This window comes from Pelobates fuscus, chromosome 1, assembly GCF_036172605.1.
Source record: "Pelobates fuscus isolate aPelFus1 chromosome 1, aPelFus1.pri, whole genome shotgun sequence".
NCBI classification, from domain to species: Eukaryota; Metazoa; Chordata; class Amphibia; order Anura; family Pelobatidae; genus Pelobates; species Pelobates fuscus.
The window spans coordinates 313,513,920-313,540,022 of NC_086317.1; the positions used below are offsets into that span (position 1 = coordinate 313,513,920).

Genomic DNA, 26,103 nt, shown 5'->3' on the forward strand with positions numbered 1-26,103 from the left:
GAGCAGTGTCTGTGTCTCTGGTGATTAGCGCTCACTGTCTCCCCCTGCCGTCGCCTGACGTTGCTGACGCTGGTGGTGGAGACGCTGAGTGACAGTTGGCGGAGCGAGGCTCATACACAGACAGGCAGGTAGGTCGGTTGGTGTGTGTGAGTTACCGCTAACCCCAGTGTGGGAGCAGACAGCACGGTGTAAGCCGCCATGACAGACCCCAATACCGAGCAGCAGCAGGCGGCCTCTATACCGGGACAATAGCCGGGAGCGCTGCCTGCATTGTTATTATTATTATAATCTTACTCAGTGTATATAGTGTGTGTCACACGCTCTGTAATGCTGGGTGAAGAAGCCCCCGTTATAGCACTACTCACATTGTCAGGGATGGCTACCGCCCTGCTGGCCTGTCCCAGCTCTCCGTCACATGTCAGTGAGGGGGACAGCACTCACGGTGTGGGGGATCTCTCATTCACTATTGTCTTCCTGCCTTTGTTAATCATTTCTATGAAATGTTTTTAAATCCACAACATCATAGGCGTGCGCAGCCTATTGCATTAGGGTGTGCACCCTAAAGCACAAACACGCCGCATGTATGTATATATACACACATACATACATACATACATACATACGCTGCTGTTTGTGTGTTTGTGCTGTTAGTTCGCTGTGTGAGGGTGCTGTTAGTGTGATGTGTGTGCTGTATGTAGGGAGGGGGGATCCTTGCTGCCATGTGCCATCCCTGGTGGTCCAGTGGAGAGTGAACTCTAGAATGCGGGGCTAGAGTTCACTCTCTTGAGATCTGAGCGTTGCCGCGGCAACGCTCCAACCTTGCAAGAGGAACCCGGCAGAGCTGCTGGCTAGAGCTCCCCGTGTCCACTCCTGCCTCCCTCCAAGCGGCTGCGGTGGGCCGGTGAGGTAGATCTTTGATCTCCCCACCAGGCCATGGCGGCTTAGAGCAGAGCCAGTCTTAATCCATAGGCGTGCTGCGGGGATTAGGGTGTGCCCAGACACACACCGTGCGCACGCCTCTGCATGTTGCTTTAATGGACCTTCTTTACATGCTAAATTAGACCTTTGCTATTATTCCCCTTTCCTACTAGTCCCTGCAATGCCAATATTAGTCTAACTACAGTGCCAATATTCGCCCCTCTTCCTCAATCTACCCCCTCACGGTCACCGCATTCCATTTATTGACTCGTTTCCTTCTACAAAAGGGGTGATAATATCCTATTTTGTAGTCTAGTTTAATCTCATTCAGTGCGAACAGCCACCCTGTATGCTCCATGCTTCACAATCCCCAAATTAACCAAATTGAATTTAAACACCCATTTACTATCCCTTTCGCCCATTCTTACCCATCCCAAAATGAATCCCATAATTTCTCTCAATGTTCAGCATCAGCTTGTACCCAGGTGATTTCCAACCCCAATTCAGAATAGTGACACCTCATATACAGCCATTGGCCTCCCAATCTCTACCTTGAATTTAAAGCTACGCCCCTGGTACTATAACCACTACAGAGATATGTAGTCGTTATGGTGTCTGGAATACCATGACACTGCCCCATTGGAAGGAATAAAACGGTTTTAGAATAGTTTGACTTCTTGTGTGGGTCTGTTACAGCTCATTGAGAGACATTACCTTCTGCTGATCACTCTCAGCAAACGAGCTAAGCCCTGCACCGCTTTGCATAAACTACTTGGGGTAAGCAGGACACTCCAGGCACCATAACCACTACTTTGTGTTGTGGTTATGGTAATTGAAATGTGCCTTTAACTCCATCCTTTAACTTTCATGCTCAGAATATCCGTATATGTGGGAGGGCATTGTATGGAGGGATGTAGGCATATTGGAGAGAGGTATGACTAGGTGCAGGCACTCTGAGCATAACTAATATTACATTCATAATACATCTGGTAGGAGGCACATTTACAAATTATCATTCACTTGCTTTTTTCAAGCATATAATTATTTACTGGCACTGACCGTGAGAAAATGGCTCAAAATTGCTTGGTTTACCTGTGTGTGCTAGCTACTTGCCACATTTAAAGAGCATTAAAAAAAATGTAAAGGTCAACATGACCCCAATATTATTAATATTGGTTTCAAACCTTCCTTGTTCCCCTACTTGTTAGGCTGTGGGTGGAGACATATCTACTAATTACTGTAACTAAAAACTATTGCTGACAAGTCTCTAAGAAAGGACTTACGGTATCTCATGGGTAGGGGCCAATCAATTACTTGAGGGGAAGGCACTTGCTCAAACCAACTACCATCCCTAGCAGTTGGGGGCTTTATAAAAATGCAAAAGTCCTTTTCTGACTACACCTATGGCCATCAGATGGGGAGCTACAATATATGCACAGGCAAGGCTCACCTTTCATTTGCCTGGAAATATTTGTTAATCAGAATGTATTGAGGTACTTACCAGTTACTTATGGGTGGGGCTGGCGTGGTCAAATTAACGTGCGTCTTTGGCAGCTTTCAGTCAAGCTGAAATATGAACTAGATTCGCTCTGTTAAACTGTACTGTGACTCTGTCCTTTCGTGGTTTTCCTCTTATCTCTCCCATCGCTCATTTAGTCCCCTCGTCATGTCTCAGTTGGAGTCCCCCAAGGCTCTGTCCTTGGTCCCCTTCTATTTTCTCTTTATACTGCCTCTCTTGGCAAATTTATTATCTGTCTTGGATTCTACTACCACCTGTACACTGATGACACCCAGATATACCGTAGCTCTCCTCCCCGGACCTCTCTCCTGCCATCCTGCAATGTGTCACTGCTTGCCTTTCTTCCATCTCTGACTGGATGTCCTCCTGCTTTCTTAAACTCAATCTCTCTAAATTGAATCTACTTGTCTTTCCTCCTCCTAATACTGATCCTCCTCTTTCGCCATCATCCAGTATGTTGCCAAATCCTGTAGATTCCATCTTAAAAATATAGCTGCATCCACCCCTTTCTTACGTAAGATGCCACCAAGGAGCTTGTTCATGCGCTAGTAATTTCTCGCATGGATTAGTGCAACCCTCTCCTGAATGGCCTTCCCAAACGCCGTATTGCACCTCTACAGTCTGTAATGAACGCTGCTGCCAGACTGATTTTTCTTCTCTAGTTGGTTCTCTCACCCCTCTGTCAGTCCTTAAATTGGCTAACTGTATCAATTCAAGGTACTAATTCACACCTATAAAGCACTGAACAATTCTAGCCCCTCTTATATCTCTTCACAGATCCATAGTTATGCCCCTTCTCAGTCTCTCCGCTCTGCCCGTGACCTTCTCCTCCTGTCCATTGTTCACACCCGTACGGCCAACTCACGCTTGCAGGACTTCTTGCGGGCGGCTCCCTTCCTAATAGCCTGCTTACTGCCATCAGACTCTCCCCTACACTTCAATCATTTATGAAGTGCCTTAAAACCCATCTCTTTAGAAAAGTTTATGGCCTCCCAGAGTAACCTCTACCTTACATACTTGCTCTCTCCTAAAGGGCAGCATTCTACTCTCTCCTCCAGCTCTGCTTTACTCCCACCTTTATTTGATTGCTATTTCCTGTCCTATTGTGTTTTACACCCCACCTCCTATAAACTGTAAGCTTGTTTGAGCAGGGTCCTCTTCAACCTATCGTTTTCTTGTAATTGTCTTATTTATAGTTAAATCCTCCCTCTCATATTGTAAAGCACTATGGAATCTGTTGGCGCTATATAAATGGCGATAATAAATGCTGTGCACAATCTCCATATTTTGCAGGTCAAATGGCTCTGTAAGACACCAAATAGTTTTCCCCCTTAATTGGTATTGGGCCACTCATACTTGAATAAGTGCACCCCTGAGTGTTTCTCTGCACGTGAATAATTTTTGAGACATGTCATAAGTCAAGATCAGACAACTAATTACAGAATAATCAGTAGTATTTTAACTTTTTACTGACTCGTGTCCATCTAAGCAATTTATAAGGAAGACTCGAACTCGCATAACAGCTTCTTTCGATGAAGTTGTTATGAAGCAGGAGTGCATGGACAACATTTTACTTTCATAACCTAGTAGTTGACACATAGAATACAGTATGTGATGGTAGTCACCATCACTGTGAGCATAAGACGGACACTTCATGTAGGTCCCGCAATTACGCTTATGTATAAGTCACCCTGTGCCCATCATAGGTGCAAGGTGTGCATTATTGTTAAATGTTTAATGTGCTCTCCCGTCCTCTCTAACAACTATACGGATTTGGCTATGCAGCCATATATTAGGGATCGACCGATATTGATTTTTTAGAGCCGATACGATACCGATAATCTGTGAACTTTCAGGCCGATAACTTGACGATATTTTGTACATTTACCATTTTGAAAAAATAAACTATTTCTAACGGTAAATGCACAAAATATACATGCCACATGTAGTGGGTGAAGTGTATTTAGACAGGGGAGCTGTGTGTATTTGTGTAGTGTGTATAGTGAATGCAGTGAGTGTTTGTGTAGTGTGTATAGTGAATGCAGTGAGTGTTTGTGTAGTGTGTATAGTGAATGCAGTGAGTGTTTGTGTAGTGTGTATAGTGAATGCAGTGAGTGTTTGTGTAGTGTGTATAGTGAATGAAGTGAGTGTTTGTGTAGTGTGTATAGTGAATGCAGTGAGTGTTTGTGTAGTGTGTATAGTGAATGCAGTGAGTGTTTGTGTAGTGTGTATAGTGAATGCAGAGTGTGTGTGTTTGTGTAGTGTGGGTAAAGTGAATGCAGAGTGTGTGTGTTTGTGTAGTGTGTGTGTGTTTGTGTAGTGTGTGTATATAATGCAGTGTGTGTGTGTATATAATGCAGTGTGTTTGTGTAGTGTGTGTATGTAATGCAGTGTGTGTGTTTGTGTAGTGTGTGTATGTAATGCAGTGTGTGTGTTTGTGTAGTGTGTGTATGTAATGCAGTGTGTGTGTTTGTGTAGTGTGTGTATGTAATGCAGTGTGTGTTTGTGTAGTGTGTGTATGTAATGCAGTGTGTGTGTTTGTGTAGTGTGTGTATGTATGTAATGCAGTGAGTATTTGTGTAGTGTGTGTATGTATGTAATGCAGTGAGTATTTGTGTAGTGTATTTATGTATAATGCAGTGTGTGTGTTTGTGTAGTGTGTATGTATGTAATGCAGTGTGTGTGTTTGTGTAGTGATGTATGTAATGCAGTGTGTGTGTGTTTGTGTAGTGATGTATGTAATGCAGTGTGTGTGTGTTTGTGTAGTGATGTAATTTGTGTAAAATGGGGGGGGGGGGGATTTTTTTATGTTAATTATTTTTTTATATATTTAAATTGTTATTTTTTGGGGGGGGCTTGTAATGAGCCCGGCGGTCCTAGGAGGTATTATCGGCAATATCGGTGTCTCTACTGGCCGATACCGATATTGCCGAAGATACCGAATATCGGCCGATTATATCGGTAAAACCGATAATCGGTCGATCCCTACCATATATACTGGGAACAGTAATGTAGAGTGCCACCGGTTGGTTGCAATTGTCATGTGCACTACCTGAATAGCAAAACTCGTCAATTTGCATATTCTGGTAGATTTGCATATTATGGTTTGTGCAGGCAGAGTACCCATTTCTTGTTAGTCATTGTCTTCCCCACACTTTAAAAAATAAAATTGTTATTATGAGTGTCTGTATGATTCCCCATATGATTTGTTTATATGTGTTGGATTGAGTGTGTCCTTATAAGTTAAATGTTATGCGGATAGGAGCTAGTCCTGAATAAAAAAAAAAAAAAAAGTATTGTGTGTTAGTTTCATTGGGAACTGTGTGTCCTGTCTGCTTTGTTCAGGGATTCTAGTTACAGAGTTTTTGGACTTGTTGGCTGGCTACACTGGTTCCTAATCCTAGATGAGTTAAGAAACGTTAGGCCTGAGAGCCACAAGTACCTTTGTAAAGGCAGCAGTTGGATACAGGGTAGGCAGATGTGTCAATATCTGCCTGGGAGATGAACTGAAGAGTCAAAAGCAGAGGGGATAATACCTGCCTGGAAGGAATGAGCTGCAGCCTGGTATGGTGGAAGAGGTCCTCAGAGACCCCAGTCAAGCAATGGAGTTCTCCTCCTCACCTGTTCAGAAGCAACTGTGGCTACTTGTTATTAAAATTATAGTTCCTGGAGCAAGCCTACAGTTTTTATCTATCTTACCTGCTCCTCCAGTTTCCAATTGCTGTTCAGCTGCTTGATTCCAGATCTCAGCAGATTAATTGGTGTACTGTCATACTTTAGTGATCCTGTTTCTGAAATCCTGCTGTTCTCACAAGGACTGCATCAGAAGATAGTAAGACATATTACTATTTCCCTTAATTCATACTGTACATGCTATTAAAAGGATACTATAGTGCCAGTGACTCCTGAAGTGGTCTTTAAAGGGACACTCCAGGCACCCAGACCACTTCAGCTAACTAATTAGCTGAAGTGGTCTGGGTGCTGTGTCCCTATTGCACTTAGTGCTGCAATGTAAAACATTGTAGTTCCAGAGAACTGCAATGTTTACATTGCAGCTCTAAGTCTGCCCTGTGTGGCTGTCAGACAGCCACTAGAGGGCTTCTGGAATCCAAACGAATTTGGTCGGTTATCTGACGCTGGACATCCTCGTAGGACCTGCAGCATCAGATTTTCCCCATAGGAAATCATTGAATAATGCTTTCCTATGGGAGAGGGAGGTCTGATGTGCGCACGCGCGGCCATTGCCACGCATTCCATTAGGTCCCCCCCTGCTGATGTCAGAGGAGCCTGACCCAGCACCCAGGGACATCAGTGCTGGATTCAGGTAAGTTGCTGAAGGGGTTTTAACCCCTTCAGCGACATGGGAGGGGGGCACTCCAGGATTCTGTAGTGCCAGGAAAACTGGTATGTTTTCTTGACACTGGAGAGTCCCTTTAAGTTCTTTCCATATTGTCTTCAATTAGGAATTGCTGATTCTTCACTGTTGCCACCTGTATGGTTTTCTGCACACCATCTGTTGACCAAACAGTATAATTGCAGGACTTTATGCTGAGCTGTTATTTTAGTTGTTACCACACCATCTTGTGGCTAAACATCATTACTACAGGACCTTGTGTGAACTTTTTTTTTTTGATCATTAAAATACCTATCTGCATATTGAGTTCTGTGCTATTCTTCTTCTTGTCAAGTCTGCTAACATATGTGACTGCTGTTTTCCATTCATTTTACCACAAAGTTGGTCTCTCAGGGCCCGGCAGCTCTACTTCCTCTGTTCATTCCTCTGGCGCTATCTATTTCATTGATGGTGCTCTCAGCCTATCACTGGTAGCCTATTGTGGGGCATAAAGTGTAGGTGACCTGCAATAGTAAGATAATAACTCCGTAATGTATAATAAAATTAAAAAGCACAAAATCTACCTTGCTAATCATATATATTGTACAAAGATCACCTGCCCCTTTAAGTGTAGGTTTATTGGACCACAATAAATTAGATTTCAAGGGAATTAATGTTCTAGCTCAGTGGTCCCGAACCCAGTCGTTATGGACCACCAGCAGTCCAGGTTTTGTCAGTATCTCCACTTGAATAAAAAGGGAAATACATAAATCCTGGACTGTTGGTGTCCATGAGGACTGAACTGGGGACCACTGTTCTGGATAATTTGCTACCAAAACATTGTGAATTAAAGGGACACTCCAAGCACTTCTGCCCATTGGAGTGGTCAGGGTGCCAACTCCCACTACCCTCAATCCTGCAACTGTAAATATTGCAGTTTTCATAAACTGCAATAATTACATTGCAGGGTAAACTCCTCCTCTAGTGGCTGTCTACTAGACAGCCACTAGAGGGCACTTCCTGGTCTATAGCACAGGTTTTGTGAGGACCTCCAGCGTTGCTAAAAATCCCCATAGGAAAGCATTTTTAATGCTTTCCTATGGGGAGGTCTAATGCGTAATCGGTCTCTCCCGCTGGCTGACGTGAATGGGAAATTACCTTTACAGACCTTAGCCTCCCGCTCTTCCCCTCACAGGCATTTGGCTGTGCTTATTGCAGACTGGATGATCTCTATGCTCTTCTCGCGTTGTTTAGTATTGACGTCACTCTGACACAGGCATCACTAAGTGGCGCGCATGAGATGCAACAGTGAGCAAGCACCTTCCCCACTGCATCCACTGAGCGCCCATTCCCCCCACCCTCTGGCCAACAGCCACTTTTGACCCTATGGGAAGAATACACTCCAGCTCTCCTAAAAATAGGGAGGCTTGGTGGATTTAAATTTAAAAAAATTTAAATAAACCTGTGTCAGCATTTGTGTGTGTGTGTCAATATCAAGTGTGTGTGTCTGTTAGTGTGTCTGTCAGAGTGTGTGCATCAGTGAGTTAATGTGTGTGTCAAATCAGTGAGGATGTGTGTGTGTCTGTGAGTGAGTTTCTTTATGTTAATGAATGTGTGTGTGTCATTGTCTGCTTGTGAGTCAGTCATGTCCGTGTGGGTGTGTCTTCAGAGAAAGTGTGCAATGGTTACACAGTATGTGTTCGAATGACTGTGTATCTGTCAGTGAGTGAATGTCAGTGCATGCATCTGTGTGTATGTCCGTCAAAGTGAGTGTTGGTCTTAAACAGGAAGAGGTGCGTCCTTGATGGGAATGAGTGAGCCAAATTTAGATTAGGGCGTTGCAAGAGTTACCCATGCCTAGGACAGCACAAATTCAAAATACACCACTGCCTATTAGACTGCAAATGATCTATCTTTGACCTGCTCTTAGAAAAGAGAACAGAAGAAAATGTATATAGTTACTATACTGTAATGGCACATCTGGTAGATTAAAACCCTCGCTGTATTATGCATGAAAGGAAAGATAATGTGAATTCCTTTTTAATTTGATGGCGGATCCTTCATTGAAATCACATTATAAAATAATTACCTCTATGGGATCTCCAGGAGTATTGGGAGTAGAGATATGTACTTAGAGCCTAGTTCTCATAAGCCAGTCCATTAAATTATTAGTTAGACTTCTGCTAATAGCCTTTAAAGGGACACTATAGTCACCTGAACAACTACTTTAGCTTAATGAAGCAGTTTTGGTGTATAGAACATGCCCCTGCAGCCTCACTGCTCAATCCTCTGCCATTTAGGAGTTAAATCCCTTTGTTTATGAACCCTAGTCACACCTCCCTGCATGTGACTTGCACAGCCTTCCATAAACACTTCCTGTAAAGAGAGCCCTATTTAGGCTTTCTTTATTGCAAGTTCTGTTTAATTAAGATTTTCTTATCCCCTGCTATGTTAATAGCTTGCTAGACCCTGCAAGAGCCTCCTGTATGTGATTAAAGTTCAATTTAGAGATTGAGATACAATTATTTAAGGTAAATTACATCTGTTTGAAAGTGAAACCAGGTTTTTCTTTTTCATGCAGGCTCTGTCAATCATAGCCAGGGGAGGTGTGGCTAGGGCTGCATAAACAGAAACAAAGTGATTTAACTCCTAAATGACAGTGAATTGAGCAGTGAAATTGCAGGGGAATGATCTATACACTAAAACTGCTTTATTTAGCTAAAGTAATTTAGGTGACTATAGTGTTCCTTTAAGTTGTATTATTACTGCTTGCACTCTCTTCATTGACATTTCTTTTTAATCTACAGTGTTGATATTCTCTTCTAATGGAACTAGTAGTCAAAAGATATTTCGTAAATCATTCACTTTAATGACATAGACTAATTTATGCTAAAGGCATTGGCATTTTCTGACATGTCGTCAACACAACTGAGCTCATTAGTTCAACTTACTGGTCATCATGCTATATTTTATTGTTGTGTTAATTGTCAATGAAGAAGGCAGCTGAAAACACAACATAGGTGTAAACGTTACATTTGTTAATTCAGATAGGAGACGCATCCATTTGAGACAGTCTCCTGATGCAAAAGCTTGAATTTTGAATGAGACATTTGCCTCAATCTGCAAGTTGAAAAAAGCAGGCAAATATTTATTTTTCCCTTACTTACCTGCTTCTTTCTTTCACACCCTCTCCATGGGAGACACTAATCAATGCACTATCCCTAGCAATACTGGAAAAGTGCATTGGGCATGCCTGACAAATTTTCATATGTGCAGTTTGAAGATATCTCCACATTGGTACATACTGACAGGGGAAGGAGGAAGTCAGTGTGATTCATGCAGAGCAGGTTGCCGTTGTTCTATCAAATTTCCCTACCCGTGAAAATCCCCTACCCTCGTCACTTCCGGAATCAGCTGGATCCTGTGCTGCACATGCGTGCTAGCACTCCTGCTGCTCCTCCACAGCAAGGTCCTGGAAGGTAAGTAAAACTAGTTTTACACTTTCATTATAGTTAGTGCATTCACTAAGCTTAGGCACACGGGACATTTAGGGTTAATGTTAGGGTTCAAATTAGGGTTAGGATTAGAGACTTGTTCATATTTAGTGATATTTCACAATAGGGGAATATCACTAAATAGTGATTTCTCACACTTTATTTTAACCCTTACCCCAAGGGTTAGGGTAAGAATAGAGTGTGAGAGAGGTTAGAATCACTTACCTAACCCTCATTTGAACCCTCACTAAACCCTAAATGTCCCATGTCCTAAGCTTAGTGAATGCACTAGTGTAAAACTAGTTTTACTTACCTTCCAGGACCTTGCTGTGGAGGAGTAGTAGGAGTGCTAGCACGCATGTGCAGCACAGGATCCAGCTGATTCCCCTCACCGGAAGTGACAAGGGTAGGGGATTTTCACGAGGTAGGGGAATTTGATAGAACACCGTGTCAGGTTTCTCTCTCCTGCTGCACAACAATGTCCTATTTCTATCGTGGGTAAGGGCTTGCAGGGCGCTGAAGAAATTCCCGCACCTGAGTGGCGTGTTTAACAATGCAATCTTACCAAGTTTATAGCATGTTTATTTGTTTAAAAGTGTTTGATGGATTAAAAAGAAAAATTAATTGTCAAGTGATGCATGTCCCATTAATCATTTCTTAATTTATGTGCACTTAGAATGGCTGCTAATACTTCTATGGAAACGATTTCAAAAGTCCTGGAGACTCAGTTACTCCAGACTGCCAAAATTATGGAGGAGCAGCTGGATGCAGAAATGGAGAAGATGGATAAGCCTGATGAGGACGAGTTGGAAGTCCTGAAAGAAAGAAGACGACAAGCCCTGAAGAAGGCCCAGCAACAAAAACAAGTAAATAGGTGTTGTGGCAGAGCTCCAATACTTGACCAGAGTATCTCCGCCAAAGTCTTGGTCCTTTTTCTCACAGAGTTTTCAGTGATTTAGCCGCCCAACCAAACATCAGTTGAAATTTGATGAAGGGTAAAAATAGAAATGCTGTATTTGGTCACAGCGCAATCATTTATACACAGACCCCCGGTAGGGAGTCATTAATTAATAATGTACATCTGTATCTAGGAGATAATGATATATAATCTAATTATAGACTAACCTCTACCTCACATACCTGTCTCTTGCTCTCTCCTAAAGGGCAGCACTTTACTCTCTCCTCCAGCTCTGCTTCACTCCCACCTTATTTGATTGCTATTTCCTGTCCTAATTTGTTTTATACCCCATCTCCTATGGACTGTAAGCTCATTTGAGCAGGGTCCTCTTCCACTCATTCCTGTAAGTTTTCTTGTACTTGTCCTTTTTATAGTTACACCCCACCCCCTCCCTCCCCCCCTCTCATAATATTGTAAAGCGCTACGGAATCTGTTGGCGCTATATAAATGGCGATGATAATAATTAACTTCCAGGCACCAGGGTGCCTTAAAGGGACACTATAGTCACCAGAACAACTACAGCTTGTTACTTGGTGGTCAGATTTCAGGGCGCTTGGTCTGGTAGTGTCTGCTAGGAAAGAGCCACAGCGAGGCAATGATAATTTTTCCCCGCTGAATTAGGTTAGTCTCGTAACAGGTGTCTTATTAGTATTGTAAGCATTTAACATATTTTTGTAGCATAACTAATGCTATATTATTATTTTATTTTTTTTAAATCATTTTATTTGTATTCAGGAATGGTTATCAAAAGGGCATGGTGAATATCGAGAAATCTCCAGCGAGAGAGACTTTTTTCAAGAAGTGAAAGAAAGTAAAAATGTTGTCTGCCATTTTTACAAAGATTCAACCATGAGGTATTTTATAAACTTACATATATTCTTTAAATGTATTGATATACTAGCCATGATTGAAATCGTACTTGTTACCTCAGGCACAAAATGTTGTGATTTTTTTTTTTTTCTGGTGTATATGTATACAGGGGCATTTTTGTATGGAATGTCTGTATTTATGTGTGTGAATGCAGGGTGTCTGAATGTGTGCATATTTGTATAGAGTGTATGTCTGCTCTCCAAGCAGAAAAGCATGGGGTGTGAGTGCTACAGTAATCCGTTTAGTTGCATGTGGCTTGTGCTGTGTCAAGTGATGTCAGAAATCTCAAGCTACAGCTTATCAGTGCTGTATAGCACACATATTTAATGCAACTGTGCTCACTCATGCCAGCAGATGCTTTACTGTGCCACCCATGGCCTCATGTGACTTGCTAACAGAGGTCCAATTTTTAATTTCGGTTTGTATTTGCAGAGTTGTGATGCACAGTTGAAAATGGCTTGGAATTAATTTGCGGATCTGTTTTAGAAAAGAAGATGATAGTTTGCAGGGAAATGTAGTTTATAATTAGAGGTATGAAGTCTTAATTGTGGAGGAGTGTGGAGAACTGGTATAGGAAAAAATATGGTTAAAGGCATGGTGTATGTGGTGTTTAACATTGTGCAGTTTGATTAAAGGGACACTATAGTCAACAGAACAATTACAACTTAATGTACTTCTGGTGTCTACATACTGTCCCTGCAGGCTTTTCAATTTAAATTCTGACTTTACAGAACAAAGGCAGTGTTTACATTATTGCCCAGGAACACCTCTAGTGGCAGTCACTCAGATGGCCTCTAAAGGTGCTTCCTGTGTCAGTGCTTTACATTGTGCAGCACTGACGTTCAGAGTCTCTACACTCTGCATGGAGATTTTGAACATTCCTCATAGAGATGTATTGATTCAATGCATGTGTATGAGGAGATGCTGATTGACTCGGTGCTGCCTTTTGCAGTGAATGCGCAAAAGCTGCCCAATGCTTTCCTATGGGTAAGTATTGGATTAGCCGGGATCGTAAATGTTGATGATCTCAGCCAAGGAGGCGGAACGGGGGCAGAGTCAGCCATGGCAAGACCCTGTGGCGCTGGAATAAAGGTAAGTAAAATAACTTTTACTATTCTAACAGGGGGCCAGTCACCTAAAATATATATTTATATATTATAGTGTATTTGTATTCCTGACACTATAGTAGTGTTCATCTACGTGTATTATAGAGTTCCTCAGAAGCATATAGTGTGTTTTAATAATGCAGAGATACAAAATACTGCGCACGAGTGTATATGGGTTGTTTTTTTTCCACAGAGTATTTTCAATCTCATTATTTTCCCATGTTTTGCAATATATTCTGACCAGATGCATCACCGGAGGGGTGTAGCCCTAGATCTTTTAGTGGGGTTGGGGGGGGGGGGGGTGCAAATCTGTGTGATTTTTTTTTTTTTCCCCCTCTGTGCTGCTCTCCCTTCAGATTTTCATGTTGAAACTTGGCTAGAAGCAGCACACTAGTTCAGTTCAGACAGAGATGCAGTGGATTTGACACTCTAGCCATGTTTCTGCATCTCTATCAAAGTGCATCTTCTGCTCCCAGACAAGACTAACCAAGGAGGGACCTTTACACTTGACACAAAGTGTAGCACTATGATGGACATGCCCCGTCATAAGCCTGCGTCTAGAGTAGTGAACATTACAGTTGAGCATTTGCAAATACAGTGTCAGTTCATAAACATATAATTTTACCATATGAAAGTGTGTAAGAGATCAACCTCTTGTTGGTCTACATGTGTTCTCTAAGGTATTACTCGTATTGTGACCAATCAATTGCTGTTCGTTATAAACATAGAAATGAGAGAGGAAAGCAAAGTAATAAAATATGGAAAAAGAGTAAGGCAGCATTAAATTATTTTTAATAGTTTATTGCAAAATGAGTCTCAAGCAGCCCAATGAAGACAAACAAGCCTGAGCAACAACGGGTGGCTGTGATTGGCTGAGAGTGACAGCTGACTGCATTCGGCTTATCACAGCACCCATTGCTGGTATGAACTGGCACGGCAAGATGGAAGGGTGTAATCTCTTCATTAGCTATATCTCCAGTATAAATGAGCTGTGGGTGACTAGCAATCCTTATTTAGAGTTAACTCCTTAAAAATGGTTTAAAACTGAATGAAGGGACAATGCCAGAGTACTCCAGATATATACAAGATAGGGGTTTTAGGGATTTCACTGATGTGCCTAAAATAAAGGACAAAAAATGTAGTGCAATATTGTCTGGAACCAGTTATAAAACAAGATATTCCATTACACTCACAAATTCCAAATGTTGAAAGCGTGTTAGAGGTGCCTCCCCACGATGTAGATGGGGGGTAAATAGGAATCCTCCTTCAATGATGACCGCAGGGTGCCCCGGTTACTAGGATGATCCAATGATCCAGCCACACCAAGCAGCTCCCAAAAAACGGTTTAATTGATATGGAGGATTACAAAAATGCATTAAAAACATATAATTAAATAAAACATAAAAGTCCACAGGTCCTACGTGTTTCGTTCTATATACGAACTTCCTCAGGGACCAATTAATAAAAATGCAACAATCAAAAAACAATCTAACATCTCACTTTAACAAACTGCTTTAAATAGGGCTAGTCCCTTGTAGTCCATTGGTGAAAATGATGGGCGTCTCCTCTTCGGATCTTAGTTATTTGCTCATGGGTTCTCTCTCATGTGTAGAGCGTTAACCGGCTTGATGAGCGCTCCGGTCCACTTGCGTTCCATCTAATATGGCCGTGCGTTCCAAACGGCAAAGGTATATAAGAGCTTACAGTCTCCCCCTCTGGTCGCCAAGGGAAATTATCGCCAATACATCTAGATAAGAAACCTATTAGTACGCAGTATCGATACACTTACATAAAAACGTCCTTTCAATCAATATATACAAAAAGATCTAAATCATTATAAAACAAGATGGGGCGATTGGGGCGGAGCCGAACTGGCTAAGAGACTAGTCGCACGTTGCACGAGCTCCCGCAGCGAGGGCCTAAAAACACAGCCTAACGCGAATCTGGAGGCAGGTAGCTACCCACTGCCAGTCTCGTTGAAGGGAGAAAGCAATTGTGAATATACTGATGCCACCCATGGCACCTAACTCGAAAGGGAACCGCGGCAGCAACTTGAGGCCTAGCGGCGGCACTTTGGACGGACGGCCGCCTTCCCGCCAGATGCCGACCGCAGCAAGCGAAGGAAACACACTCACACCCCCCCCCCCCCCCCTTTGGACCGATGGGGGACATCTCGGTCCCCGCCAGACGAAGCACTCCGAACCCTGCGACAAGCTTCAGGCACGATGACCTCCCAACACAAAGCGGAGAAGGGGGCTGCCAAGATGGCGGATCAACTCGACACGAGAGTGCCGGACAAGCAACACACGCACCATATCATGATAGAAGCCGATGTCCGCTCCAAAGACTCCATTGCAATCATCTTCGACAGCTTCTGGGCCAAACTAGAGGCTCTCGTGCTGTTTGATGCACCATGTCCAAGAATCCCCGCCGGGGTCAGAGACTGAAGCAGACGGAGGTCTGGGGATACCCGCAACTCCAAGCCCCGAAGTGTCAAGTCCAGAGCCCTCCCGGACAAAGAGCAAATGGGGGCATTCCCCAGAGGCGCCGGCCACACTGGTGGAGAGCAGCTCACAAATATCGCAAGCGACCGACTAAAGCTCCACACACCACCCCGAAAGGGGCGACCCTGGGCCGCTCAAGATCCCGGGCTCGAGGCCTACGAGCACCAACCCTCTCACGGCGCCGGGGCAAGGGAGGATTCCCATCCCCAAGATGGCGAAACTCTACCCAGCTGAAACAAACCCTAGGCGTGAGGCCCAAACCCAGCAAGCGCCCGACACTCAAAGGACGCCGAACACGCAACAGCGGCACTGGAGAAGTCTCTGCAGCATCCATGTTCCGCGATGCCAAGGCCCCATGGGACTTTTCAGTATGTGCCTTGCCAGAGCCGACTGAAGGGGTAGGCTGACCTATACGAACTCTCAATGCAACACGGTGGCCTGGGCCGTTGTCACGCCACCTAAGCTATGCAGTCATAGAGGACAATGTCCCGCAATATTTCCAAGCCTGACCTCCCTGAGACTGATTAATGATGTTTATGATATGCTAGGTTTTACTATGCAAATTTGCTTAAATATTAATCGCATGCCATATACGTTCATGTTACACTGTCGTTCACTAATGCGACCTTAAATGCTTAAATATAATGCCTAGATTCTCATAGTTGCTAAGATTTATTATTTGAATTTGCACTTACTAAACAGCGCAACGCAAACCTCTCGAATGTCAGAGCTCAGCACACCACTTATATGCTTAAGCAACGCCTAGTTAACTATGATGCTATACCGCCAACCTTAAAGTGAGCAAGTTCATTCGCATGTCTAGCTAACCTAAAATTATAAAATTGTGCTTATAAACTCATGTACCTCAATTGTTTGCAAACTGTCGAACCTGTGGACTGCCGTTGGGGTACCACAGGTCTGTATGAATACAAAATAAAAAATAAAAAAAAGATGGGGCTCCCTATCTCAGCATCCCTCTTGCAAATCCAAAAAACAAACATAATCAAATAATCGAAAAATATTTAATTCAATCAATTTTACTGTGAAACTGTGACAAAGTGCCAAATGTGTAATAATCAAAATTGTATTGTTAACACTATTCTTTCTTTTTTCCATTAAAACGCTTATTATCAGATATATTTCACAGTTAATGCAAAAAAAGCATTAAACAATAAATAAACTTAATTTATCCAAAAACGGTGTACAGTGAATACCATACTACAAATCCATATTGTGCTTTTCTTGATACATTAATTATGCATTCAATAATATATATAGTCTACATTTGTCTAATCTCATACTGAAATACTTTATTATTCACAAAAACCAATGTGTGAGCGCTATAGAATCTAATACAGATGGTATGGCAGCGCTCAGAATTACAATGCACAAAAAATGTGTAAAGAAAGACAATAGTTACCAAAAAAAGCGTGCTAAATTAATCTGTAAATATATAAAAAAAACAAATGATAGTGCAGACAATCTGAGTATATAATAATATAGAATAAAGAAAAATCTGAGGGAAAAAAACTCACATATCCCAGAGCCCCATCACCCCTGGCTCTGGGTTTGCAAGGTTCCTTTGGAGAGGGGATATCCCCACAACGAGAGATATTGCAGAAGATATGTCCACTGATGATTCTGTTATGCTGTGTATAAAAAGAAGGGCAGGACCTCCAATTGAATAATATCACAGATCAGTTTTATTATATAGAAAATATTAAAACCCTTACTTGGGATTCGGTGGGTATAGACTAACAGAGTCACCCACATAAAAGCACGAACAGATATTGTACACTGTAAAACACTTCCTGATCGCAGTCCAGTCACGTGATCGCTTCCGGGTCCGCCCCTCCAATGACGTCCGTGTGACGCATTTCACCCGCCTCCACAGGCTTCTTCCGACGACGTCATGGAGTCCCAGCCATCCTTTTAAGTCTGTAGTGCCCCCCCCCCCCTTCTCACTCCATTGGTTGGGGGGCGTGATTTAGTACGATCTTATTCAATAAGCAAGTCAATTGTACATATGTAGACTTACATTCATTAAGATGAGCTGAACTCCTTATATCAACCTAAAAAGGTTGATTGTATTTAAACACACAGTAAAAACAGAATCTATAAGATGAACCTGAATATTAATTGTTGAATTCCACATGTTTTTAAAAAAAACAGTAATATGGGTGACTTAATAAGACTCTCACTTCAAATATACATATAAAACATATCCAATATGGTAATTTTAAAAGGACTCTTAAAGGGACATCCCTTATTATTTGATTATATCATATATTTGTACTCCAAAAACCATCGAGCTATACATATAATATTTTTCTCTCCATTTACTTTTACAATAATATCTAGATTCTTCAACAAGCAGCATAGATTTCTTATTCTTTTATAAACATTTAAAATACCTGCTAAAAAGAAGAAAAGATTGCAGAGCAAATTAAAAAGAGAAAAACATAGGGAAAATTATTCATAAAACATGGCAGACTTCAAATTCTCCATTTAAACCTCTAGGGAACAACGATTTCAATTTAAACACCCACCTCATTTCTTGTTTTGCCAATTTATTGTCCTCCAATTCCTACTAACTCTTTCTATCCCAATAAATTTGTAATTTAGTGACGTCTCCCTGATGTTTATGAATAAAATGGGAGGAAAGGGGGTGTTCCTTAAAACCCCTTTTTATGTTTCGTACATGTTCTTCAATGCGAATATGCACTTGTCTGGTGGTTTTACCTACATAGTGCATATTGCATGGACATGTGAGAACGTAAATACAGTTGGTAGTATAACAAGTTATCAATTGTTTGACACAGTATACTTGTTGTGTATTTCCACCTAACAATTCCTTTTTAACACACTTGGAGGCTCCTGTGGTTCTGCAGGCCAAGCAGTATCCACATTGGAAAAAACCTACATCTTGATTAAGAAAATTCTTACTTGAATTTTCTTGTTTAAGGCTACTTTTTACCAAGTGATTCTTAATACTCGGTATCCCCCTATAGATGATCTTAGGTTTCTTTGGAACTATTTGTTCCAACAGAGGATCTTCCTTTAAAATAAACCAATATGTATTGATTATATTTTGTATTTCTTTATTTTTCCCTGAATAATTAAAAATCAAAGAGACTTCATTATTCTTCTCGTTTCTTTTGTTTCTCATCTTTCTGTTGTATTTATCAAATAGCTCCTTCCTATCGATTTTTCCTATCTCCTTATAGGCCTTATCCAATAGGGATAGGGATAATGCTTAACTGTAAATTGATCCATTAACTTGTTTATTTGGATCTCACAAGTTTCTTTACTTGTGCAGTTTCTTTTAAGCCTTAGCATCTGTCCTTTGGGGATATTATCCAACCAGGGGCCGTAGTGACAGCTATCATAAAAGATGAAACTATTAACATCTACCTTCTTAAAGAAGGTCTCTGTATGTATTTGATGGCTAGAAATAAAAATACGTAAATCCAAAAAATTGACCTGGTTGACACTATGGTCCATGGTAAGCTGGATTCCCCATGAGTTGGAATTCAAATACGTCAAAAATGCAACCAGCTCCTCCACAGAACCTCTCCAGATCAAAAACAGATCATCAATATAGCGGCGATAGGTGACCAGGCTCTGCACCCAGCCATGGTTCCCATATATAAAGGACTCCTCCCAATAGGACATAAACAGATTCGCATAGCCTCTATACCCTTTTGATGTGGAATGATTGAATAAAGTGATGACACATCCGCAGTTACGAGGATGTCCCCATCCTTCCACTCAACCTCCTCTAGTATTTGGAGAATTTGACTAGTATCTCTTAAGTATGCTTTGGTTTCTTTAACTAAAGGTTGCAAACACAGCTCAATATATTCCGACAAGGGGGCTGACACCGAACCTATTCCAGAAATGATGGGCCTGAATCTTTGGTAAAAAGTAATATACAGGTATCCTGGGATATACAACAACCAAGTAATCATATTCTATTTTGGAGATAACCTCCATCGACAGACCTCTACCCAAAAAGTCAATAAACATATCTTTTTTCTCGTTGGTGGGATCACCTTTCAGTTTTTTATATGTAATGCCATCATTTAGTTGTCTCAATGACTCCTCTATATAATATTCCCTATCCGTAAGAACGATGCCACCCCCCTTGTCGGCTGGTTTAACCCCTTAAGGACCAAACTTCTGGAATAAAAGGGAATCATGACATGTCACACATGTCATGTGTCCTTAAGGGGTTAATAATGATCTCTGTGTTATCTCGTAACTCAGCCAAAACTTGTTGTTCTTCCTTATTTAGATTCATCCTATTTCTATTTATTCTTTTAATTCGTTCCACCTCTCACATCACTAATTCCTCAAAAGCATCCATTGAGTTGGTCTTGCAACTTTTTGGAAAGAAGGTGGATTTCTTTTTAAGTGAGGTAAGGTTATGCCCTTCCTTCTGTTGTATATCTCCTCTCAATTCATCAGTGGTATCTACCTTCTCCAGAAAAAAGCGTTTCAAACACAATTTTCTAATGAATTTTTTAAGATCTATATAGATTGAAAAATGATCCACATTAGCTGTTGGACAGAATTTTATTCTTCTAGCCAATACTCTATTTTGCATCGTATTTAATGTAGATTTAGAGAGGTTGTATATTCCCTTAATATCTATATCCTTCCCCTTTTTCCTTCTCTGTATCTTACTTCCACCTCTTGTTCCTCTCTTTCTATTCTTCTTTTTAGTGGAGAACTTGGAAGATTTAATTTGATTCTTTCTTTTCATTTGTGTTCCCATTCTAAAAAAATCTTTCGGGTGTCCTTCTCGTCCCTGAGTTGCATATCTATTCTCGTATCCATTAGGCTCCAAAGAGTCTATTGGCTTACGGTTTAATCCAGGGGAAACCGGTTTCCATACATTGGATTCTGACCTAGGTTTTTGGTCTTTATCCCCTTTAGTTTCCCCTTTTTGAGTTGTGTCTCTGGCAGGTCTGTTCATAGTCTGTCTCTCATGTTTCCTAATCGGACTATCATCACCCTGAATATTTGTCCTCCACTGTTGGTTAGAATTATATTTGATGTTGTCTATTATCACTGAAAGACCTCCTTCTCCTTCTGTATTGATACCTATCCCCATTGTATTGTCTGTACCCCTGTTTATGCTGTTTTCTGAGATCATCATATTTTATCACAGGGTGTTCTGTCCTAGATATGTGGTTCTGGGGTTCTAACTTTCCCCTTCTATTTTCAAAATTCCCCCTATGGAAAGCATGTATCGTATATACTCGAGTATAAGCCGACCCGAATATAAGCCGAGGCCCCTAATTTTACCCCAAAAAACTGGGAAAACTTATTGACTCGAGTATAAGACTAGGGTGGAAAATGCAGCAGCTACTGGTAAATTTCGAAATTAAAATTAGATCCTAAAAAAGTTATATTAACTGAATATTTATTTACAGTGTGTGTATATAATGAATGCAGTGTGTGTGTGTGTATGAATGCAGTGTGTATATGAATGCCGTGTGTGTATGCAGTGTGTATATAATGAATGGAGTGTAGTGTGTGTATATGAGTGTAGTGTGTGTATAATGAGTGCAGTGTGTGTATGAGTGCAGTGTGTATGCAGTGTGTGTATGAGTGCAGTGTGTATGCAGTGTGTATATAATGAGTGCAGTGTGTATATAATGAATGCAGTGTATGAATGCAGTGTGTATATAATGAATGGAGTGCAGTGTGTGTATGAGTGCAGTGTGTATGCAGTGTGTGTATGAGTGCAGTGTGTATGCAGTGTGTATATAATGAGTGCAGTGTGTATATAATGAATGCAGTGTATGAATGCAGTGTGTATATAATGAATGGAGTGCAGTGTGTGTATGAGTGCAGTGTGTATGAGTGCAGTGTGTGTATGAGTGCAGTGTGTATATAATGTATGAGTGCAGTGCAGTGTGTGTATGTGTGTGTGTGTGTGTGTGTGTGTGTGTGCAGAGCATTGGTGGGGGTGGGCATTTTATTAATTATTATTATAATATATATTTTTTTAATGTTGTTATTATTTTTTTTATTTTATTTTATTATTATTTTTTTTTTTTCGTCCCCCCTCCCTGCTTGTTAGCTGGCCAGGGAGGGGGGCTCTCACTCCCTGGTGGTCCAGTGGATGGGCTGTAGGAGGGGGGCTGTCAGGAAGCTGTAACTTACCTTCACCGCAGCTCCTGTCAGCTCCCTTCTCTCTCCTCCGTCCATGCAGCTCCCAGGTCAGCTCCCTCTGCAAGTCTCGCGGCCGCGCAGAGCGTTGCCACGGTAACCCGTGGCAACGCTCTGACCCCGCGGCTCTCGCGAGAGTTGCAGAGGGAGCTGACCTGGGAGCTGCACAGACGGAGGAGAGAGAAGGGAGCTGACAGGAGCTGTGGTGAAGGTAAGTTACAGCTTCCTGACAGCCCCCGGTCCTTGTCTGTATTATGGCAATGAAAATTGCCATAATACAGACAACTGACTCGAGTATAAGACGAGTGAGTGTTTTTCAGCACAAAAAATGTGCTGAAAAACTCGTCTTATACTCGAGTATATACGGTACTTTGTTTTCCATATAGTCTTGTTTATCTCTCTGATACTTCTTCTTTTTAATTGAAATAACCTCCCTTTCTGTTTTGTTCATATCGTCCATAATCTAATCTAATACTGAAATACTTTATTATTCATTTTGTGTATGTCAATCATATGAATTCCAATATTGATGGCTCTATATAGCAGATTATTATAAAAACTCATGACAGCTATTTGGAAAAGGGGAAGTATAAATATATTCAAACAAGTTGTCAGAATGTTAGGTTATCCTAGATAACACACTAGATCCACATCTGTATTTAAACCTCTTGGGGATAGTGTTCCCAATTCGTGGATCCAGTATGTTTCCCTCTGTGCCAACCTCCTTTCCCTATTTTAAAAAAAATATTTAATGCAGAATGAAACGACAGTGTCAGGGGACTTCATTCACTATAACCTCTTCAACGAGATGAAGCAGTTACAGTGACTGGGAGCCTTTGTCAATAAGCCAAGGTGGTTATTGCAATGCTTTAAGCTTCTTGAAGTGATGATGATTCCCCCCCCCCCCCCCCTCCCCCCTTTCTTTTTATTATACAGATGCAAAATATTGGACAAACACCTGGCAATTCTTGCCAAGAAGCATATTGAAACCAAGTTTCTGATGTTAAATGTTGAGAAAGCCCCTTTCTTATGTGAAAGACTGCGTATAAAAGTAATCCCAACACTGGCCTTGGTGAAAGATGGGAAAACAAAAGATTATATTGTTGGTTTTAGTGATCTTGGGAATACAGATGAATTTACCACAGAGACTTTGGAATGGAGATTAGGCTGCTCTGAAATTATTAAATACAAGTAAGTTTAACAAGTACATTTTATTTATTTTAAATTATTGTACGGTTTTATAGCCAAATATATTGGATGACCCTTTTCCCGCTTGTTGCCGCTGGTCTGCAGTTCCGCAAAGTGCAGAGTTGCAGACCATGTGTCTCGCGAGATCTGGCCAATAAGAGTGTTGCCGCAGGTTACCACGGCAATGCTCTGACCGGGTTTCTCGAGATACATGGTCTGCAGCTCTGCACATTGCGGAGGTGCAGACCGGTTATCACCAGGGAATAACAAAAGGTATTTAGTCGCCCCTCCCTTACACCATCACCCACCTCCCACACATTATTACCCTCTCCCACACATTACCCCCTCCCTCTCACCATCACCCTCCTCGCACTGTCGTCGTCCCCCCTAAGCTGTCACCTCCCCCCCCTAGGCTGTCACCTCCCTCCATACTGTCACCTTCTTCATGCATCCATACTCACATTACCCACTCCTAATCCTGTTAATCACACCACCTCCGAACTCACCTGCCCTCACTCTGCCACACTCACCCTGTCAAATTAACACCCATAATTCTGTCACACTCACCTTCTCTCACTCTGTCACACTCTCCCACCCCAACCCTGCCTCACCTATCCTGTCACATTAATGCCTCTAATCCTGTCAACTCTGCCACACTCACCCTGTCACATTAAACCCCCTTAATCCTGTCACACTCGTCCCTCCTACCATGTCAGAATTGCCCTGACACTTACCTCCACTCGCCCTGTCACACTCACTCATCAAACCATATCATACTCCCTCTTCCTCATTCTCTCTCACAACCCCCCCCCCCACCCTGTCCCATTTATCCTCTTCACCCGGTCACGCTCTCTGCCACTGGTACACCTTTACTCACCTTGTCACAGTCACCAGCTAAAGACATTCATCATACACACACAGTCAGGAAACATAGCTTTGCCATAAACACAATGCACAAAGGCCACAGGCAGATGCCCATACACACAACACACTTCAAGCAGCTACCCCATGCACATACGGTCCCAGACAAAATGCAAACATACATTCGCACACACAAGGATACTCTGTCAGACACACACTCTCAGGCACATACACAGGTAGACAGTGCATCAATGTGTATATGTGTGCATGTATTGCAACTCTATTTTTTCACTTTTGTTCGTGGGGCCTGATGTTTCGCCATGGCCTAGAGCCGCCTCTGGTAAAATTACTCTTTCTAACCCATTTAACTACCTTAAAGGGACACTATAGTCACCAGAACAACTACAGCTTATTGAATTTGTTCTGGTGAGTAGAATCGTTACCTTCAGGCTTTTTGCTGTAAACACAGTCTTTACAGACTAGTGATAACTTCACTGGCCACTCCTTAGATGGCTGTTAGAGATCCTTCCTGGGTCATGGCTGCCTAAAATGCATCCAAACATTCAATATCTCCCCCCCTCTGCATGCAGACACTGAACTTTCCGCATAGAGATTCATTGATTCAATTCATCTCTATGAGGAGATGCTGATTGGCCAGGGTGGGTTTGAAATGTGCTGGCTCTGCCCCTGATCTGCCTCTTTGTCAGTCTCAGCCAATCCTATGGGGAAGCATTGTGATTGGATCAGGCTACCACTTCTGCTGATGTCAGCAGGCATTGGGCAGGTCTTAAGGAAACCAGGACAAAATGTGCAGCTGCAGACTTGAATACAAGTAAGTTTTACTATTTTTAGGGAGGCATGAGGGTGCCAGGGGGCCTAGATGGTGGTTTTAACCCTATAGGATCAGGAATACATGTTTGTGTTCCTGACCCTATAGTGCTCCTTTAAACTTAAAGAATATTTCTTTCTGGGGCTAAAATAAAATGGAATGTGTAAGAATTGTTTATTCCAAGAACTTACATTAACACATAAGGTTATATTGTTAGCCGATTTATGTCCCTTTTAAATACATGTATTTGAAAAAATATACTTATCAATTGCATTTTGCCTCATTGTTTTTTGTTTTGTTTAGTGGAAACTTGATGGAGCCACCTTTCCAAAATCAGAAGAAGCATGGCACACATTTTACGAAGGTGGATAAGAAGACTATACGGGGAAAGACTTGTGATTCAGATTCTGATGATTAAATCTCCAGCTAGCTCTTTAAATATGTTTGCTTAATAATACTTATTTTGGTTTTTCTTTACCTTTTCTTTTTATAAAGCATAATACTTATTTTGGTTTTTCTTTTCTTTTTTATAAAGCATTTTTGTAACTCATAAAATGAATCAAGTGTGTGATTTGTTATTGGAGACCAAAGTCGAGTAATTATATTCTCTAGTGCTTTACAAATCCCTTGGTCCATTTTCCAAGAAGACAAGCCAGCGTAGAGCTTGACATGTTGCCTCTTACTAACACTTGGCTAATTTCAAGCAATAAAGAAGTAAACTTGATATCCTACTTATTTGGAAGGATTTTCTAGACTTTGTATTACTTTTCTCATACTCCAAATGGAGATAGACTAGGATAAAATGATAACATGGTCATAGGTAGAACAACTTTTAACATTTTTCCAAATCCTCTTTTCAAAGAGTTGTTGATGTGTGTTTTGGTTGCACATAAAAACTGCATCTTCTTTGTGGCCTGGGGTGCAGCTGTGCAGCTTTTGACCCTCAGTCCAATGTAACCTGGTAGCTCTGCTACTTCAGTAGCGTAACAAGAAGAACCGAATCCACATCTGTACTTCCACAGATGTATTTACTAATGTTCCATCATGATCTGTACTGTGATTAAATAAAGTCCTCAAGTTTATAGGGTATATTCCAGTGCTTTCATTGTTGTAGGGGCAATAGAAGACACGTGTGCTAGTGGACGAACTGATGTTCTTGTCCCACGGTCATGTAATGAGGCCCTATCCCACCATCCTGATCAAATAGTTTGAAATTAGAAGTTACAGTATATGAATCAGGATTTACAGTGTGCACAAAAATTTAATGTTTAAGGTTAAATTACTTATAATAAATTCTCTCTGAAACCTGTGTGCACTTTTTTAATTTTTGGTATTTCCTT

The 26,103-nt window shown here is 41.6% G+C and overlaps 1 protein-coding gene across 1 annotated transcript; it reads left to right on the forward strand.

Moving 5' to 3' along the window:
* The first annotated feature begins 25 nt into the window (after positions 1-25).
* Positions 26-26,070, forward strand: TXNDC9 (thioredoxin domain containing 9). The gene is made up of 5 exons (XM_063444644.1): positions 26-128; positions 10,941-11,130; positions 11,958-12,076; positions 22,822-23,076; positions 25,067-26,070. Exons 2-5 carry the CDS (start codon positions 10,942-10,944, stop codon positions 25,179-25,181), a joined length of 678 nt encoding a protein of 225 aa, XP_063300714.1. The 5' UTR covers positions 26-128; position 10,941; the 3' UTR covers positions 25,182-26,070.
* Positions 26,071-26,103: the final 33 nt, after the last annotated feature.

Coding starts and splice junctions, on each gene's coding strand:
- TXNDC9 (XM_063444644.1), top strand. CDS start 10,942: ATGGCTGCTAATACTTCTATGGAAACGATTTCAAAAGTCCTGGAGACT. Junction 12,077..22,821: donor TACAAAGATTCAACCATGAG/GTATTTTATAAA, acceptor TTTATTATACAG/ATGCAAAATATTGGACAAAC. Junction 23,077..25,066: donor TCTGAAATTATTAAATACAA/GTAAGTTTAACA, acceptor TGTTTTGTTTAG/TGGAAACTTGATGGAGCCAC.